Source organism: Petaurus breviceps, unplaced genomic scaffold (assembly GCF_028583685.1).
Source record: "Petaurus breviceps papuanus isolate PSGF00001 unplaced genomic scaffold, PetGlider_PUasm1.0 138, whole genome shotgun sequence".
Classification (NCBI taxonomy): Eukaryota; Metazoa; Chordata; class Mammalia; order Diprotodontia; family Petauridae; genus Petaurus; species Petaurus breviceps.
In genome coordinates this window covers 32303802-32325079 of record NW_027185694.1, presented here as the reverse complement: position 1 = coordinate 32325079, position 21278 = coordinate 32303802, and the positions used below count along the sequence as shown (strand labels likewise).

At 37.9% G+C, this 21278-nt stretch overlaps 2 protein-coding genes across 7 annotated transcripts in view; one reads left to right on the top strand and one right to left on the bottom strand.

Moving 5' to 3' along the window:
- The window catches only part of KDM8 (lysine demethylase 8), a 29281-nt gene extending 21551 nt beyond the window's left edge, over positions 1-7730 (top strand). For all 5 annotated transcript variants that reach the window (XM_069064232.1, XM_069064235.1, XM_069064240.1 and 2 more), the window contains 3 exons: positions 5442-5591; positions 7245-7337; positions 7428-7730. In XM_069064232.1, coding sequence (XP_068920333.1) covers positions 5442-5591; positions 7245-7337; positions 7428-7592 — 408 coding nt within the window. In that variant the 3' untranslated portion in view covers positions 7593-7730. The remainder of the gene's footprint in view (positions 1-5441; positions 5592-7244; positions 7338-7427) is intronic.
- Positions 7731-12674: 4944 nt separating this feature from the next.
- The window catches only part of NSMCE1 (NSE1 homolog, SMC5-SMC6 complex component), an 80165-nt gene continuing 71561 nt past the window's right edge, over positions 12675-21278 (bottom strand). For both annotated transcript variants that reach the window (XM_069064265.1, XM_069064261.1), the window contains exons 5-8: positions 20098-20244; positions 15636-15749; positions 14659-14779; positions 12675-13275 (exon numbers count right to left, since the gene is read on the bottom strand). In XM_069064265.1, coding sequence (XP_068920366.1) covers positions 13214-13275; positions 14659-14779; positions 15636-15749; positions 20098-20244 — 444 coding nt within the window. In that variant the 3' untranslated portion in view covers positions 12675-13213. The remainder of the gene's footprint in view (positions 13276-14658; positions 14780-15635; positions 15750-20097; positions 20245-21278) is intronic.

Here is a 21278-nt window from a genome sequence, read left to right as displayed (position 1 = left end):
CAAATTTTACTATTGTCCCCTATATTTTGTAGAGAATTTTTATGAAGCTATGGGAATTTATTGTGAGACTAACAATCTAATTACAAAAAAAAGGATGTTCCATTCGCATTCTGCAGTTTCTGTCATCTGAGCAGGCCACAACTCCAATATTTTCCTAGCAAATACTTTCTTTGGTACTTCAGATATTTGTAATTTTGTCCATGTGGATAGACATTCCACCACAAGAGATTACAGTACCTTTATTCCTTATTAAATAGTTTCATGAATCACTCTGGCCAGAATAATTCATGTCTTTTCAGTGTAGTGAGGATGCTTCTCAAATGATATACACAAAGTCCATCACTAGGCGCAAATTAAAAATCTTTACATCTTGGTAGGATCAGTCATACCCTTCAAGAAAACAGAATCACTTCCACGTAACAAGGCCATCAGAATAGTACTGTGGTAGAGTCAGAAAATAAATCAATTGGTATTTAGTATTTTATGTTTATAGATTTCATATATCAAAGCGTTTTACAAAAAGATGAACACATCTTGCTAATTTTTCTACTAAAAAACACAAAATAAGAGTCATACCTCGAGAAAGAATCCAATTTCCCAGATAATGGGAAGTTTAATACAAGGGTAGAAGAGATTTGGACTCTATCACAATAGCATGAAGCTGGGCTTGGTGATGCTAAACATTCCCCTGAAATGCCAAAAGTGTAGTTTCAGAGATGGGAGTTGACTGGAGTATTAATTTTTATAGTCATCTCTTCATGTTGGAAGCTTTGTTGCAAATGGTTAGCCATTCCCTTAGCCAGAACAAAAAAAAAAAAACCTGGAGAGATTGTAGGTGAAAATGAGTAGAAAAGAAAACCTTCTAATACAATGAAGAAATACTATGGAACAGTAGAATCCCTGGATAAAATTCCAAGAGAAAATAATTTTGCATTATCTAGAACTCTAGAAAAGAAAATGGAGTAAACACAGGAATCCCAAGTGTGGTTGGGAGGTCTAACTTAAAAATAAAACAAAATCTGAAGGAGAAGGGAAGGAATGAACAAGATAGTCCTAGAACAGAATCTGGAAAACCTTGGCAAAGCATTAGACATTTTGGGGAAAAAAAGGAAATACATTATTTAATAAGACATCAAAAATACTAGAAGAGCAGAGTCAAAAGACAGAAAAATTGGAATAATCTTTTGTCAAAAGCAATTGACTTAGAATACAGTGCAGAGAAATATCCTAAGAATCAGGCAAAATAAGTTAAACAATTTGCCAAAGGTGACAGAGGTAGCAAAATGCAGTCCCAGGATTTGTATCCTAATCAGTTCAATAAACATTTATTAAGTGCACATATTTACTATATGCTACATACTATTAGGTACTTGGCCCTGGGGATATGAAGATAAATGAGATACTCATATATAAATGAGATTTTACACACACACACACACACACATACATTCACATTCCTATATATGAGAAATTCACACATAAATATGAGATTATTCCCTGCCCTCAGGAAGCTTACATTCCACCATAAAGAATAGCTGACACAAGATAGCACTTTAAGGTTTACAAATTGCATTCTGATCCTCACAGCAACTCTGTAGTGGACTGTGCAGAGCAAATATTGTATTATTCCTGTTTTTACATCTGGGAAAAGTGACTGGTACAGCTAGGAAGTGTGAGACCTGGGATTTGAGCCCAGGTCTCACCATACTGCCTCTTATGGTCTAAATACAAAGTAGAGCTATTGGAAAGAAGGGACTAGCTCATTTTTGTCTTTGCAGTCCCAATCCTAGTTCATTGTCTTTTGCATAGTAGTTGCTTATGATTTTAGAAATTGAATTCAGATGGAATTGCTCTTTCCATTGTACCATACTACACCCAAGAAATGCAACTCTCTTTGGTAGCAGCACAGCAGTCCTACCCTTACTGCTATCTTAGCAGCTTCTGATTGGGGGGCTTAAGGATAAACTGATGTATACCAGGTAATAGATTTAAATTTGCAATTTTCCAAACCTTACTTGGTAATTACATTGTCTAGGTACAGCCACTAATGTAGAGGTGAAAATAAGCAAGGCCGAAGATGTTGTACCAAGCAACACTGGGAAATACATGAATTTGATCTTCAATTCCCCCTCACCTGTTTACACTCCCCAGTTTCCTTTCAGCATCTCACACACACACACACACACACACACGCACCACACACACAACATACACACTCCACACACACACCACACACACACACGCACCACACATACCACACACTCCACACACCCTCAGGAAAGCATTGGTTGTATACATACTTCTCCAGCTGCTCAGTGTGTCTCTTGTGTAGTGCTTGATTGACACCAGTTCTCCCTTAGCCCTCTTCCCCCACTTTTTTAAAAACATTAATAATGTATTCACTTTTGCATAGTAGTTTACCGATTACAAAGCACTTCCCTGGCAACAGTGCTGTAATATAGCGACAAAATCATATTATTCCCATTTTACAGACAAGGAAAATGAAGCTCAGAAATGTTAGGTGATGTGCTCAAATTCTTACAATAAATAAGTGGCAGAATCCAGGACCTGACTTGATATTTTAGCTGCAATTGTCTCTTATTTACAAAGCAACTAAAATATAAATAATATTAAATACAAATGCTTATTCCCTTCCCCTCCTTCCTATGTAAGTGATACTCTGCACTAAATTATTATTAGCCTTGCCTACTCTCAAGACCAGTCAAGACTTTCTATCAATAATTTAACATTTTGAACTGAATGTCCCCTGTGTATCTTAAAACTCAATATGTACAAAAGAGAATTTGTTATTCTTCCCCACAGACCTACCCCTTTTCTATTAGATTATGAGCCCCTCTGGAAGGGCAGTTTTTTGCCTTTCTGTGTATCCCAGTGCTTAACACAGTACCTGGGATATAGTTGGCACTTAATAAATGTTTATTGACTGACGTACTTTTCCGTACTTGCCTTTTACTACCAAAGGTACCATATCCTTCTAGTCACCCGGGGTCAAAACCTCAGTGTCATTCTTGATTCCTCTCTGTCACTAACCCCACATTTCTAATCATTTGCCAAATCTTGTTGTTTCTACCTCTACAACATCTCCCATATATATTCCCTTCTCTCTGTTCACACAAAGCAGGCCTTTGTCACTTTTAGCCTGTACTATTTTAAAAGCCTCCTAATTGATCTTCCTGTGTGAGGCATTCCAACTCATCCTTTGCTACTGCCAAAGTCACATCTAATATCACAGTACAACTGTGATACTCCCCACTCAACAGATTCCAGCAGTTCCTTATTACTGCTAGAATAAAATAGAAATTCTTTTTTTTTTAAGTATTTAAAGCTCTTCACAACTTTTGCTCCTTCCTGTCTCTAATTTTTGTACACATTACTCCCTCCCACCCCCCTGTAAGTCAGGCAGGTAGGCACTATGCTAAGCAATGGGAATACAAACAGAAGAAGCAGAAGGAAATATAGTCCCTGTCCTCAAAGAGCTTACATTCTAATGGGAGAAGACAGTACTAAAAAGGGGGCTGGAAGTGGAGGAGAGAAGGTATAAGGTGCAGGAGCATGGTAGAGAAAGTCCTCTGGAAGTTAGGCAGCAGCACAGCCTGGTGATGGAGTGGGAAGAAGATCTCTTTGCTCTGGGCCCCCTCCTTTAATTGGAGATTCCGAGAGGAACCATCCAATCAGGTGAGGCCACAGAGGTGGAGAGTTCTTCCAATGTGAGGCAAAATGAACTTCCAGGTTCACTGAAGATGTTTCTGTATAAAGTCCTGTGGGGAAAACAGCAGTGCAGACTGGAGAGGGCGGAAGACATCTTTGACCTGGGCCTCTTGCGTAAAGTGGAGGTTCTGGAAGGAACCATTATAGTCTGACCATAATAGCCCAGTTGCTCTTCCTCACACATGATGCTCTGTCTCCTGTCTCTCTGCCTTTGTGTTAGCTGTCCTCCAGGCCTAGGATGTATTCCTTCTTCACCTCTACTTCTTAGAATACCTGGCATCCTATAAGATTGAAATCAAGTGTCACCTATAAAAGAGACCTTTCACACACACCCTCAACTTCACTAGTGTTCTCTTTCCCATCTTCATATCTACTAATGTACATGGTTGTATCCCCTGCTGCAATCAAATAATATTACATATGTAAAGACTCTATAAATGTTAGCTCTTATTATTATTAGCTATTATAATGTAAGCTCTCTAATAACAGAAACATGATAATTTTTCTTTATATCATCAGCATTCGGCACAGTACCAAGAACCTAAGTGCCTAATAAATGCTTATTATAATAATAGTTCAGTTGAACTATTAGCTTTAATTACACTCAAGATCAGTCAAGACTTCTAAAATAATGGATCATTTATTAAAAAGTAATTGAAAACAACATCAGTTATCTTCTCTTACATTTTTTTCTTTTGGTCCATACTTGTGATTTAATTGATATAAGGAACTCCTGATGGGGAAATCCTCCCTATTAATTTAGACTAAATTAGTTTAGACCAAAAGTTCTGTGACTTTGAGTCTTAAAATTGCCATAGTCACTGGGAAAAGTTTCTCTTGTACTTTTATGTAAACCTTACCACTGCTATGCTAAAAGTTAAATCATTTCTGACTCTTATGTGATCAGGAATATTGGAAAATTAAACAAATTTAATTACTGAAATATTACCTATCACATAGTACTTTTTGACGTTATGACTTACGTGATGCTTTTGGAGAATTGCTTTCTTCTTCCACAGCTCTCCTTTTTAAACTAATTTTCAGTTTTAACATAAAGAGAAAATGTTTAGTATATGCAGAAATCCAAGTGTAAATCTGAATATATTTATGTTATTGTGGTCTATTTCCCAGACTAGCAAAGTGTCTGAATATATTTGTTATACTCAGAAAATAGGTTAAGTAAAACAGAAAACTTGGTTTCCTTAGTGACCCCAAGTGGCTTAAAATTAGTATAGATTTGTTCTTAGTTTTTTGACTCTTGTTTAAAAATTGAGCATATTTGTCAAAGGTTAACATCCAAGATTGCCTGATGGACTCATGAAACATCCCCTGAACTTAATGAAAATTTTATGGAAGCTTTGGTTTTGTACCTAAAAGAAAAATCTCTTAGAACCATAAACCTAGGAAATTAAATGCAAAACACCATGTTAATGCATAGTCTGGCTATGAAAGTAAAACAAAATTGAGATAATGAAAATCTTAAGTGGATATTAACTCACCCACATGCCACATTTATGGTATTTTGATTATAAGTTAGCCTGTTGAAAATACCTTTGCAAAGCCTTAGATAGGTAAGCTAATATTACTCCAAAGCCTTTAATCTTGAATCATATAGCTCCAACTTTATTTTAAATTTTCATAATTGAAACTGATTCTTGTCTTAACATATAGCACCTGACTGTAATCTTTTCTAATTGGTTTGACTGGGACAGATTCCAGAACTGAAGCAAGATATTTGTATACCAGATTACTGCTGTCTAGGTAATGGCGAAGAAGAAGACATAACTATTAATGCCTGGTTTGGTCCAGCAGGAACCATCTCTCCTCTTCACCAAGATCCACAGCAGAATTTTTTAGCCCAGGTTTGTGCTGTTACCACTATCATAATCAAATCAGCATTCTAAAGAATTTAAGTTTAATTTTTAAAAATCTTTATTTTCATGGGGTCAGTGTAATCCTATAGCTATATCTATCTATAAATAGATGTAGATATATATATCAGATAGATAGATAGATAGATAGATAGATAGATAGATAGATAGATAGATAGATAGATAGATAGATAGATAGATAGATAGATGGATAATCTGTTTTTTGGGCCCATCTCATCCACAGAATTTTATTCTTTTAGAATTTGGATTATCCACTATAATATATTGTCTATCCCTGGGCTTTCAGTTACATATTGGCCGTATTCTATTCACTAAGTCATTTATTCCCCCATAACTTAAAATACTTTATAGTTACATTAATTCTTGTAAGCCAATAGGCTACATTTGGTTCATTTAGTAAATTACTGTTCCAGTTTCCTAGGTGGCCTAAAAGAAATATGCCCTCTTAGGTGACTAATGGTCAGGGAATAATTTATTCACTCAGCAATAACTGGCTTACTAATAAACCATCTAAGTTGGAAAGAGCACATGTCCTACTCTATATATTTTAAGTACAAAAATTCTCAGGAAAGAACACAGAAAATCGTGACCCTCACTAAGTGCATCTACCAGATTGTAGTCTACTAAACTAAATTTCTTGAAGGCAAAGACTATGCCAATTATTTTTGTGTTAAGTCTGCACCTAGTGTGTAGTACAGTGTACAAAGTAGGGGCACTTAAATTTTTGCTGAAGTAATATAAATTCTTAAAAAAAACTTAAATCAGTCAGAATCACAGTATTGAAAACTTAAAAGTACAGAGCAGTTTTTAACTCATTATAAAATGGCACTAAAGGCATCTATATTTTTATTAGAAAATATTTGTTAAGGTAGCTGTCATTCTTTTGTGGTAACAGTAAATAGAAGGACATGCTATGTTCAAATGCTATTTATTTTCATAGAATTATCTATATTAATTTGGTGCCTTGTACCATTAAGTGTTCATTAAATGGAGAAGACAAATTAGTTATGACTAAGTTTCATGATAAAACATATTTTACCAATTTGAGTGAATTCACTTTTTCTCTAATCCCATAATCCCATGGTCTTTATTTCAAATGTACAATGTAACAAGTTAAATTAGTACCAGTGACATTTGGAATTTTTAAAAAGACAATTCATTGGTATTATATGTGCTTTTTTCATTTACTATGTCATGCCCATATTATTCATTAGATTTGAAGCCGATTGTGACTGCCCACCATTTAATTTTAATTCTTCCTTAAGCTATTTAACTGGAACTTTTAAGAAGAGACAATTGTATTCTTTGTTTCAGGGGTACTAGACATTGACCTTCCTGACTTGCACAAACCCAGCAAAGTCTGGAGAGAGGTTTTTTTTTTTTATCATAATACGTTAATTATAGTACCAAACTAGCAAAAATCCTGCTAAATTCATTTTTATGTGTTCACCTTGATTATACAGGGTGTCCCCAAAGCTCTAATAACTTAACACTTCAGTGAGACTTTGAGGACACCCTATATTTCTACTACTTGGTCATTGTACAAATAGCATATTATTAATTACTTTAAAATTAAATTCTTTCTACAACCAAAATGCCAAATGACAGAGAATCTCTTTCCAGGTACTTGGAAGAAAATATATCCAGTTGTACTCTCCAGAAGAATCAGAGGCTTTATATCCACATGAAACACAGCTCCTTCACAATACAAGCCAGGTGAAATATTTATGGTGTCGTTTCAACTGTTGTCACTTTACTTTCAATAATTGTAGCACAGCTAACTGGGTGTTTTTGTTTGTTTTTTAGGTAGATGTGGAAAATCCCAATTTAATTAAATTCCCCAAATTTACTGAGGCCTCATATCAGTCGTGTATTTTGAATCCTGGGCAGATTCTGTTTATTCCAGTTAAGTATTGGCACTATGTGCGAGCTCTGGATATCAGCTTCTCTGTCAGTTTCTGGTGGTCATAACCATTATTAGAAGAGGAATTAAAAGCATCTGTAATGCAGACAACTTGGTCTTTTCCTGAGGAGAGAGTGAAAATGTAATCTAAGATCAATAAATCTGTCCTTGCATATGGCAAATCCCAAACTGGAATTGCAAGAAAAGGTACTTCACTTGTTTTATGTATCACAAATTGTTTGAAATTTATAAAAATATATCCAGTAGGGGCGGCCAGGTGGCACAGTGAGTAAGAGCGCCGACCCCGGAGTTGGGAGACCCAGGATCAGTTCCAGCCTCAGATACCCAACACCCAACATAAAATAACTGGCCATGTAACCTTGAGCAAGTTACTTAACCCCAATTGCTTTAAAAAAAAATTTTATATATATATATATATATCCAGTGTTCCACAAAAACAGAATACTTAGTGGATATCAGAATTGTTTCTCTTTATATTTGACATGACAGGCAGTATTTATCTAAATTTTTAGATGACAAGATTCCTATTAAGTCACTAAAGGTACACTGACATAAGAGGTAACATAGGAATCCTATCTCATCATGCACATCTAACATTAAGGAGGGATAGACTGAATTCATCAAGGCAGAATGTAATTAAAAGGGAGCTTAGCTATATAATGTGTGCTTTTCCCCCTCTAGTTCAGCGATAGGCTATTTGGCTATAGTTCCTATCAGCAGCTGATCCTTCGTGATCATTCCTGTACCAATTTGGCAGGTTCTGCTTTTGCTCTCAGCTAGAGTTGAAAAACATGTACCTTTGAAATATGATATGATTTTTTTCAAAGTTCAAAACTACAGGAAAAAATCACTAAAATGTAATATTTAAAACCATGGACATTTCCATGGCCTTATTTCCCTCAAGCAGGTGTTTCCATCAGCTCAGCAGAATACTGAAAATGAAATCTTCAGATCATACCATTAAATCTCCAGTATTGTCAGAAATCCAAAATATTGAGTTTATGATTCAGTTACCAAACATTTTCTTTGGATGGAGACTTCAGAGGAGGTCTGTTGTACTGAGCCAGTGAGGGTTAGCAGATTTGAATAAAAGTTATTAGTTTGTTGTTTATTCATTAACCAGCTCCACACAGTAAGTATTTAGATGTAATATTTAATGGATAAGTAAATTGACTGGTAGGCATTTGGACTGAATTTATCACACAGACTTTATTGAACAATAAAAATTAGATGTCTCACTCCTCACTTCAGCCACCTGTACCTACTTGCCTCTGCCACTTAAGGCCTTCCATAGTCTGGCTCCAGCTTACCTCTCCAGCTATAAATATCACATTCTTTTCCTTTATACACACTAGGTTCCCATCAAATTGGACCAGGTTTTCCTTAATCACATGCTACTCTCTCCCTCCCCTATACAACTGCACAGGCCTATCCTGAAGTCTGGGATGTACACTGCCCTTATTTTTACTTTTGAAATCCCTGTTTTGCTCCAAAGCTCATCCTAGATGCCATGTCATCCATGAAACCTTCCTTTTTCCCCTCAAATGAAAGTGTCCCCTCCTTTGCCTAATGAAGGGTGCTAAAGCCTGCCCATGTTCTAAAACCATCTCTAGCCCTAAGAAAGAAGTATGTGGAATGTTCCAGACTTAGAAGCTGTTGGCCCAGCCTCAAGCTCTGTTGTAGTCATGAGGGTCCCTGCACTCCTTACACCTGGGTAACTCTGACTCTGACCTGGGTCTCTGACTCTTTGTTGTCTGGTTCCATTGTTGACTCCAGCCCTTGACTCATTTTTTCTTGGTCATTTAGTTCGGTCTTTTTAGTTAACTCCTTGCTGCCTGACCTCTGGATTCTGAACCTTACATGCCAATGCAATTCAACAAATGTTTATTAAATGTTCATAGTCACAGAAAGAGATCAAAAGCATTGATTAGCCACAGTTCCAGCATTTGTGGAACTTACTGTCTGGTACAGAAAACACACAGAAAACAAAAACTAAGCAAAGATGTATGATGAGGGAGGGGCTCCTGAAGAGGCTAGTATTTGAGTTCTGCTTTCAATGATAGGTAGAAATATAATAGTTGAGCAGGGAGGACATTCTAGACATAGAGAACAGAACAAAAGTATGGTGGTAAGGAAAAAAATCAATAAATATTCAGTACCCACTATATGCCAGATGTTGTACTAAGCACTGGGGATACGAAAGGAGGCAGAAGATGATCCCTGCACTCAAGGAGCTCACAGTCTAATGGGGGAGACAACATGCAAACAAATATATACTAAACAAGCTATATACAGGATAAATAGGAAATAATAACAGAAGGAAGGTACTGTATTTGAGAGGGAATGGGGAAGATTTCCTGTAGATGGAGCATTCTAGGCAAGGGGGACAACCATATAAAAATGTCCAGAGCCTAGAGATGAAGAGTCTTGTTCAAAGAACAGCCAGAAGACCAATGTAACAGAATCAAAGAGTACACATCAGAGAGTAAGAGAAGGTAGGTTATTAAGGAGTTTGAATGCCAAACAGCATTTTTAATTTGATTTCAGAAGTAATTGGGAGCCACAGGAGTTTATTCAAGTAGGGGAGTTATATAATCAGACGTATACTTTAGGAGAATCACTTTAGTAGCTGAATGGAGGCTGGGTTTAGAGTGGGAAGAGACTTGAGACAGACCTACCAGCAGGCTGTTGGAGTAGTTCAGGCATGAAACTTTTGAGGGCCTACAGTAGGGTGGTGGCAGTGTCAGAGAAAAGAAAGGGGAATATTTGAGAGATCCTGCACAGGTGAAATTGATAGGCCTTGGCAACAAATTCCATAAGGAGTGTGAGACATCCAGAAGGACTGTTTGCAAGCCTGAGGGGCTAGGATGATAGTGTTGCCCTCTACCATAATAGTTTGGGTAAGAGGGGAAAGGGCTTGAGAAAAAAGATAAGTTCCATTTTGAAGATATTTGAGTTTAAGATGTCTACTGAACATCTAGTTCAATATGGCTGAAAAGCAGTTGGAGATGTGACATTGGACGTCAGCAGAAAGCTGGGGTCAGGATAGGTAGGTTTGAGAATCATCAGTACAGAGATGGTAATTAAATCCATGGGAACTGATGAAAGCATGTTTTAGGGGAAAGATGTTTTAGTTATGGCTGTTTTAAATATGAGGTGCTAATCAGACTGCTAGGTAGGAAAGACCTTTATGTGGGGGTTTGGGATGCAAGTCTAGAAGGATCAGGGCTAGAAATATAAACTTAGCAATCGACTGGGTAGAAGTGATAGCTGCGGGGTGGCTAGGTGGTGCAGTGAGTAGAGCACCGACCCTGGAGTCACGAGGACCTGAGTTCAAATCTGGCCTCAGACACTTAACACAAAAACTAGCTGTGTGACCTTGGGCAAGTCACTTAACCCCAATTGCCCTGCAAAAAAAAAAAGAAGTGATAGCTGGCCACTTTTTGTGATAGCTAAGAATGGGAAACAAAGTAGATGGCTATCACTTGGGGAATGGCTAAACAAATGGTAGTACAGGAATGAAAGGGAATGTGTGCTATAAGAAATGAAGTGTGTGAAAAATACTGAGAAGAAAAGATCTATATGAATTGATGCAAAATGAAGTTAGCAGAGCGCAGAAAACTTGCACGGTAAATGCAATGTAAATGGAAAGAACCACATGCCAAAAAATCAAAAGTAAGTGTGAAAGAAATAAAGATCAAACAGGACTCAAATGAAGAGGGATGAGGGGACATCCCCAACCTACCCTTTGGTAGAAGTGGGAGGTCCAGAAGTGTTACACATTGTACTTGTTCTCAGACTTCTTTAGTGCACTGAGCAGTTGTGCTGACTTTTTTCTTCCTCTCTAAAGTAATACCATTTATTGCATGGGATTACTCTCTTGAGAGAGGAAGAGGGAGGGATATTTGAGATAACTGTGGGGATATCAGAAATAGAAAATGAATAAAAAAAAAACTTTTTTAAAGCAATACCTGGCACTGTGAAAGTGAATGCATTAGTCAAGAAGGGAATTATTAAGAGAGGGGCAAAGGGCAAAGCCAGAGCATTGGGGAACATCACTTTAAGGGTATGGGAAGAGAACAAGCAACTGAGAACTTATTCAAGAGGTAGAAGCACCAGTAGTGTTGTATCTCAAAAGCCAAGAAATAAGTATCTAGGTTAATATGTCCAATGCTGCCGAATGAAAATACAGGCTTAAAAAAAGGCCACTGGGGTTGACAACAGGGAGGCATTGCTGACTTTTGAGATAGATGTTTCTGTCACATGATAGTAACTGACGCCATATAGTGAAGGACTGAGGAGTAAGCGGGGTAAAGAAATGGAGGCACTGGAAACTACTTTTTTTTTAAGAAGCATGGCAATGAAAGGAAGAGGAAAGGTCTCTGGATAGCTTAACAAGGTAAAAGAGTCAAGAGATAAGGACTAAGGATACCTGTTCCTGCAAAATAGGTGGCAAAAAGAAGAAAACGGGTGATGTTGAGAAATTCTGAATTACAGAGGAGGAAAACAAAAGGTTCCCATTGTCATAGCCTCATGGAAGTAGGAGGCAATGTTCTCTGTTGTTAAATATGGGCCATGGCAATGTGGTTGGAAGCTTGAGGTATAAGGAAACAGTTTGGAACAGTTGCAACATGGAATAGGATAAGAAGGCAGCAAGAGCAGAGCAGGATTGGCAAGTGGCAATGAAGGCCTCACTTAGTTATTACCATGATATTATAGAAGGAGAAATCAACTTTTTTTAACTTCAGTCAAAAAGTAAAGGACAAGAAGGTGGTGGCTGTTGAATTATAAACACTGTATACTGTGCAGTCAAGCCCAGGTACAGAGTGAGAAAGATGGACTGGGAAAATAGAGTAAGAGAGACCAAAGGACTGGAGGTTAAGATGGCTCTACAGTACCTCTCTGGTTCACCCTGCCTTTGAGGACTTCTCATAATGACTTCTAACTTCACTCCTGGCCAAAGTCTCAATCTTAGCTAGTCAATAGGCAGCCACATCCAGATGCCACCTTTGACATGATGTAGCATCAGGAAAAACAGGGACAAGAGAGATGAGACAGCTTATTAAATACTGAAAAGGAACAATGACTCAACTGAATAAAAACAAAGGATTTAAAATGTAACACTTCAATTTTAGTTAAATTAAATTCAAATATTTATTTAACCTCTGATGTACAAGACACTCAAGTTTAAATTTTAATTATGAAAAGCAAAACAAATTCCTATTTCATTCTATTATAAATTACCAAACAATACTAATATCAACAGTGCCAAGGTATAGACCAAGAAAAATGCCAAAATCACCATCTCATTAAAATTATTTTACTTAGATTGCAAGTCAATACAAATAAGCAGGACTAATTAATATAAAATTGTTAAAAATGGATTAATCGGTTCAAAAGAGGAACTTTTTTTTTTTTTGCTTTTTGGAGGGAGAAGGCAGGGCAATTGGCGTTAGTTGACTTGCCCAAGGTCACACAGCTAGTAAATGTTAAGTGTCTGAGGCTGTATTTGAGCTCAGATCCTCTTGACTCCAGGTCTGGAGCTCTATTCACCGCGCCACCTAGCCGCTCCCAAAATAGGACCATTTAGTAAATGGTATCCTTTTGAACATATTTGCATGTTTAACACCCCTGCAGAAAATCTTGACTCAATATTGAACTCTTAATATCACTTTGTGTCTGAAGATGAGACTCTTCTAGGTGTTCTTGGGGTATCTGGTCGAACTAAATCTGCACAAGGAAGAATACAGAAATGATTAAAAAGCTGTTTTCACATACAGAAGCTGTTTCTGATACTTTCTAGTGATGAACAACATTCCTAGGTACTATATTAACATATAAAACTGGTTTTTAGCTCAAGTCTAAAAGTTTCAGGGAAGCTTCAGATTTTCAGTAGGTTCCCAATAAACCACTGGTAAAGTTAGTGCAAGGCATCCCCAAACTCCTTCCAAAAGAAACTTTGGAAGTAATAATACCAAGGCAAAGAAATTTACATCTCACTTAAAATCTTTAGCATGGAAAATAATGCACTGTGACCCCAAATTATAACATAAAGCAAGAAGCATCAAACTATTAGGTACTACTTGAAAAAAAAAAAAAAGAGATCAGACAAAAAATCAAAAATAATTGAACTAAGTAACCCAGGGTTCAGTAAAACCCCAAACCATAAGTTATCTGAGCAGAGCTATCTATTTGACAGAAAGTGCTGGTAAAACTGGAAAGGAGTAATGGACATATGACCTGAATTTTAAAGGTCATGCCACAAAAATCATAAGATTACCATATCAGGTACCTTTTACTACTATGACCAGGGTTATTTTTTAATAGAAATAGGGAATTTTTAAGAAGGAATAAAGAATAGAGTTGATCATAAAATATGAGAAATAATTTTGATTACATAAAATTGAAAAACCTTTGCATGAATAATTTAACACAACTAGGAATAAAGGAAACAGTCTATTGGGTGAAATAATCTTTGTATCAAATATCTCTGGCAAGGATTTGGTATCTAAGATAAGCATGTACCCCAAGAAGGTTAATGACAAAAAGAAAGGCTTATAAACAATACAGTATTTACAGCAAAATTTTCTATAGTTGCAAAAAAACCAAAAACCCAAAGTAAACATGCTCATTGATTAGAGAATGGCAAAAATTAATTGTGGTAAATGTAACAGAAAATTACTGTATAATTAAAAACAATGTAATGAATACACAGAAGCGTAGGGAAGCCTTAGCTAACATGATGCAAAGTGCAGTAAGCAGAACCAGGAGAACTATACACAATTACTGCAACAATGTAATTGAAACAAAGCTGCAAAAGTATAAGGAGAGCTGTCCCAAAGAGGAAAAATAATAATGTCCCTCTTGATATGGAGGTGGGGGGCTATGGGTCTGAAACACTGCATATAATGTCAAACTTATTTAGCATGTTGATTAGTTGTGCTAAAGTTTTTTTCTTTGTTATAACAAAAGGCTCTCTAAGAGGGGAATATGAGAATATATTACGAAAAGCAAGTATAGTAAGAAAAATAAAGATGTCCACAACAAATCTGCTAGTATTTCAACTAGTCCAATAAGCCCAGGGCAAAATTTAAATCATGTGAGATATCCTACCTCGAGTCTCATGAGGCCAGATGTCATTACAATGAGGACAGTGTGGCTCAGGATGAGATTTGAAATACTTTGCAACGCAAGGTAAATGCATTTTAATTCCACAGGTTTCACACGACTGGCCCTGAAATGAGAAAGGCTGGTTATGAAAAGTCTCAGATTTCTCTGCATTTTGCTTGAAATGGACTGCGCATCTTCTCCCTTAGGAGTTCCTAATTATTGTTATTCATTCCGGTGATAAAGACCTTTCTTGCTTGAGTTCTAGAACGGCTTGTGTTCATTCTGCTCTCAGGATTCTCTGTGCTGAACCACAGAAGGTATGTCTGGAAAGGGATCTGTGAGTTTAAGTCCCAGTTCTCCTACAGATTAGCAGTGTGAACATGGGAAAGTTCTCCATTTTCACTTCACTAAAACTAGTGGAACTAGATAGATAATCTCTGATGTCCTTTTTCGCTGACCCCACTACTACCACAAACGTTCTTTGGGTGCTCTCAGAAATGTACCAGATATCTAAGGTTCTATCTGTCCTCTAGATTGGCCCTCTCCTGACATGCAATTTCATGTACTTTCCAAAGTGACTAATACTCTGAAGGAGGGGTCTGTAATGTTCTATTTATTTGGGGGAAATTGCATGAGAAAGCAATGTTCTCACAAAAATGCCTACAATATTTTTAACTGAATAAGGTATTAGATGCAGGAAGTTGGAGCTAATAGCAACAGAAGTTTATTACCAGAAGGATGTTGGGTTTTTCCCCTCCCGTGCCTGGCACATACATAGTAGGGACTTAATAAATGTTTGTTTATTGACTGATCAGGTAGAATATGACCAGAGAGAAACTAATGGGTTAGCTAGCTTATGATAGCAAAGATCTGTGCAATTCAAAGTATCCAGTAGAACTACTACAAGTCTTTAGAATGGGGAAAGTCATAAAAGGGGGAATATTCTCAAAGATCAGTTTAAAAGCTTCCTTTTTATTTACCTGAATGGCAAGGCTGTGACAGATGTTGCACTTTTTGACATCTTGATACATCTCGCATATATACTGATCCAATTCCATGATGCAGCGGGTATGTAAAGTGTATTCACCATGTTTCTAAAGAGATAGTGACAGCCAACAAGCATTTACTGACAGTTTCTGGTGGTAGGATCAGGATGGGGCATGGGAGGGGGAGGGGGTAATGATGGGATGTCAACAAGCCCCTGTCCTTGAGGCTAAATTGTGGAGGTGAAACACACAGAAATGAAACGTCAAGAACATTAAAAAGCACCCTGTCAAAAGGCAATATAATGCCATACCAAACAAAGTCATAACATATTACACATATTCCTTCTACCACTTATGAAAAAGCAATGTAGGAAGGCCCATATGAACCAATTTAGAGTGAATTGAGCAGAATCAGAACAATTCATACAGTAATGGTAATATTGTAAAGATAATCAACTTTGAAAGACAGTCACTTTGATCAACACAATGACCCACCACAATTCCAAAGGACTCATGATGAAATGTGCTGTCTACCTCCAGAGAGATAAATGAGGGACTCAAGCGCTCAAACTGAAGCATATTCTATTTCTTTTTCTTGCTGTTACTATTTTTGGAACAACTACTAATGGAAATTGGTTTTCCATATATTTTTGTAACATATTTTGTTTTTCTTGCCTTCTCAAAAGGAGAGAATTTGAAACCAAAAATAAAATTGGGTTTCTGGAGGAAAAGCAAGGCAGAATAGTAGAAAGGACACTGGATTGGGAGTCAGTTGATCTGGATTTGAGACCTATATGTAAGCTATATGAAGGAAGGCTAGGCACTTCCCCTGCCTTAGCCTGTTTATCTATAAAATGGGGGTATTCAAACTGAAATCCTATTTCATAGGATTATTATGAGCAGAAAGCATGTTGTAAATTTTAACGTGATGTGTGTGTATGTATACACACACACTATTATTTACATAAGTTTTGGACACACAGGTTCCACATAATGGTATATGGATTAACACTTGAAAATGATCATTTACTGATTTCCCACTTCACTCAAGAATGCTATCAAATCCCTTAAGTGCACTCATGTCCAACTAAGGTCAAAAAATTGAAAGCACTAGAGCCACCTTGACTTCTGAGATCCTCTGAGCACCCAGAAGTATAGGATTGGTACAAACAAAACACTAGGGAAAATCACATCTATGCCCAGAAGACCCAGGCTGTGCTTGTATGTAAACATTAGATATTGTGCAATCCAGTGGGAAAATCACTAGATTTGGAATCAAAGCACCATCTGGGCTCAGGTGGCCCGGTTACATACTGTTTGTGTGAATTTAGCCATGAGATACTGCACATCTCCAAGTCTCACTTTCTTTAGTTCTTCAAAGGGATAGTTTCTAAATCCCTCTAGCTCTAAATCCTATGGTCCTACAAATGGAAGTCATACTTTGGAATTCCCTGGGCTGAGTGCCCACTGCTTCTCCTCCCAGATATCACAGTAGCTTTGACTAAATAAGGATAGGCTGTTGATATGGGGATCAATGTTTTTCAAAAAACCCTTGCATGGGAAGAAAAGGTGGAGAAGCCCTCAAAGCCCTTTACTTCAAAACACAAGAAAGAAAATGGCAGAAGACTAAGGTGGGGAGAGGCCTCAAGACCTTGAGAGCTCAAAGTAAGGGGTCCTCGAAACTCATCTAGATCACCTTCCTCATTTTGTAAAGGAAGAAACAGCAGAGAGAGGGGCTGTGACTTGTCCAAGATCACACAATTGGCTAATCAAAATAAGGATGCTTCTGCAATATCCCTTGGTGGGCCTCCTGGGATGCAAATAAACACAGGATGAGGGCCTGACCAGTAAATATTTTAATCAATACTTTTTAACAAGTTAGTAAGAGCTCCCATTTACATAGCACTTTACAAAGTACTTTCTGCACTTTTCTGTCAAATTGGATCGTGTAGGAAGAGACCTCTCAAGTGGCCAAATACACCCTGCTTTATTTTAGAGACAAGGAAAACAAGGCCACAACTAAGAGCAGAAGAGCCTAGCCTAAGGTGCCACATCAAGTGCCAGGACCAGTGCTGACACCCAGACCTCCCTTGGAGACCTGTGCTTGATCCTTGCAGTCAGATCCTAGAGTGCTTTGGGTTCTTCATGTCCTTGGCCTTGTAACTAAGTCAATGGGAAGTGTGAGAAAGTTTAGAGAATCCTTGGAGATTGCCTAAGGCAACCCGCTCATTTTACAAAAGGAGGAAAGAGGTCTAGAAATGGTTGAGGATGGGCCCAACTTGATCTGTGTAGTGGTAGGAGCACAACTGGGATGTGAACCCAAGGGAACCAGCTGGATATGGAAAGAACCCTGGCCTTGGTATCAGAGAACCTGAGGTCAAACATTCTTCCTTTTATCCACAAAATGTACTGACCACCTAATATTAAATATTTCTTCCCATCTCAGGTTTCTTATTAACTTATCTCCATTATCTCAGTCAATGTGCCCAGTAGCAGAGCTATTTACATTTTGGATATATTACACTAGGAAATAGGAAAATGATAATAGCTAACAGTTTATAGAGCATTTTGAGGTTTACAAAGTACTTCACATAGGACATATCACTTGCCAGTCAAAACAACTTTGAGAGGTAACTGCTTAAGTGGTTTGCCCAGGCTCAAACAGCTAGTAAGTGTCTGAAGCAGATTTCAAATTCAAGTCTTCCTGACTTCAAGTCACCTAGCCACCTCTGTCACTGCTCTGATTGTGTTTCCTAAAGTATGATTATCAGTAATAATACTAGCACTGCACAGGAATATGAGAGAGAGACAGAGAGAGAGAATGTGTGGGTGTGGGTGTGGGTGTGGGTATGGGTTGGACAGCCAGGCTGCACAGCCCTGCCCTGCCCTACATCTCACAGAGTCTTCTCTCAATTTACCACTGGGGCTTCTCATCATTCTTGAAAGATCTTATCACTACTCTGAAGTATAAGAAATAGGAGGAAAGGGTTAGAATGAGAATAACATCTTAATCCATAGAAAAGAAGGGATAGAGGAACAAATGGGGGAGTTGGAATTTTCAGTTCCTAAATTTATAGACTGGCTCCTGATTCTTACCAGACATTCAGAACACCATTGGGCAATAACATCCTGGACTCAGAAGATCTGGGTTCAAATCCTGGTTTTTACCACTTACTGTCTATATCCCTGAGCAATTCTGATATCATCACACACGATCCTAGGAATGGGGGTGGAAGGTTCTAAATAATCTAATCTGGCCTGATCATTTTATAAATAAAGGAAGTCAAGATCTGGAGAGATAAAGAGACTTATGCAGGGTCACACAAGTAGTAAGTAGTAACCAGTTAAGGGTTTCAGTGGTGAGAATACTGGATATGGATTCTGGAAGACCTAAGTTCAAATCTGTCCTCAGATACTGTGTGACCCTGGTCACTTAACCACTGTCTGCCTCAGTTTCCTCAACTGTTAAATGAGGATAAGAACAACACCTACCTCACAGGATTGTTGTGAGGATCAAATGAGATAATATGTGTAATTCCCTTAGCCTGAACCTTACCATGAACCAAAGCAGGTACCTTTCTCCTTCCCCCAAGCAGCAAATCTAGGATCTGAACCAGTCTTCTGACCCCAAATCCAGCCCTCTTTCTATTCCCATGTCTCTCTTGGTCTTAGTTTGCTTCTCTGTAAAATAAGGAGGCTTCAATCACTGATCTCTGACGTCTCTTCTAAAACTAAAAAATTCTGATTCTAGAAGCCAAGTTAAATTAACTGAGAAATTTAATTCATAAGTTAAACATATCCTGCAGGCTCAATGCATTTGGAATTTACTAGGTTACTTATAAATATTAAATACCATCTTGATAGCTAGCTCCTCTAAATGTAAACAAACTGGTCAGTGCTGAAAAACGCCAGAGTACTATCTTGTTTTAGTCACACCTCCTGAAATTACCAGTCTGCCTCTATGACATCAGTGAACTATGTATGCAGGGCTACCAAGAAATAGGTTTCCCTGAAAAAGAGGCTGACAGTGGTATCAGCAGGTCCAGTGTGTCAGCCAAGAACTGCATGAGGAAGTACAGCATCACACACAGGGCTTCTCATGCTGGCCAGACAGAACAAAATCACCAGACACTCACTGGAAGGAAGCTGCTGAGAAACGAGATTTCTGTGACAAGAACCTCGCTTTCTGTGCCCCAGTCTGGAGTTTCTTGGAAATGCTATCATATTGTTACAAAATGCAGAACCAGAAGTTTTATGTCAGCACTGAGAGCCCCAAAGAGAAAAGAACAAGTATCTTTATGTTAAAGCACAATCCGTGGAACAATCTTTTTCTAGTTTTGCTTTCCCTCCTTTAATGGTTAGTTAGTTAAATCAACACTTTGGAAGAAACTCTTATTTGCCCTAAAAATCAGTCAAAGCTGTACAAATGGCCACAGTGCATCCTGGGGCAATTTACTTCTGAAAGCCACTTGTCCTGAACAAACATCTGGAGCACATGTTCCACTTCCTTCTTCTTCATTTTTTTGCTCTGGAGTTTGTCGGACAGGTTTAAAATACTGGTGGACGGTGCATAGCCACTTTCTGATTCAACAATCAAGTCCATCTGCAAGAAATATTGCACAGCAAATCAATCTCAAGTCCACATCTTTGGCCCCCTTTTACTTCCAAGATTTCAAGTTCCAAACTAGCAGACCTGGCAAAGGAGCACTGGGGAACTAGCTTATTTTTATATGTAGGCAATGCCCATGCAACCCAACTGAAATGGAAATACATGCTGACTACCTGCCTTCCTCGCTGGACTTTTGTGAGGGTCAAATGAATATTGCATGTAAAGTACTTTATAAGCACAGTGTAGTATTTATCTAATAAATAATATTATTTAAATTGCTAGTTACTGCATTTCTTACTAGAGAGACGGAGGGAGGAAATGCTTTAAAAATAGTTGATGACTCTTAAGCTTTATTTTACAAATAACCAAAACAGCACACACAAAGTTAGCCTTGTTGTTCCTAATCCAGACAGGGCAAAATTCACATCATAATTTGTCTTGTGGGAAAACTATGGCAACATAATCAAATCCTCCAACATAGCTCATCCATGTGGGCATCCCCTTCAATGACACGGCTCACAACCTATCCAAGCCTGCCCATGCTGTGCAACTCTTGTCCATATCCTCTCTCAAACTTTTGTGTGCTGTCTCCCCCTTTAGAATGTAAGTCCTTTGAGGGCAAGGACTCTTTTCTTTTTCTTCTTTGTATGCCCAGTGCTTAGCATAGTACGTGGCACATAGCAAGTGCTCAATAAATGTTTATTGTGTTGTATTACCATTTATCGATAATCTAAAGCTGTGATTATTAGTGCCCTCTGCCGCCAGTTCTGCCACTCTGCCAACATTGCTGCGGAAACAGATGACAGCCACATGGGACAGATGACAGCCACATGGGACAGATGATCATCTTATACTCATTTATTTCAAGGTTGCCATGGCCAAAATATTTGTCCCTAAATGGCCAACCTACTATTGATGAACCTTCTGCATTTAATTAAGCTAGTCCTCAGAAAACAGACTCAGTCTGTTGCTAGAACCACACTTCAGGCCATTCCAGAAGGGTAGGGTCTGCCAGAGCTTATGCTCCA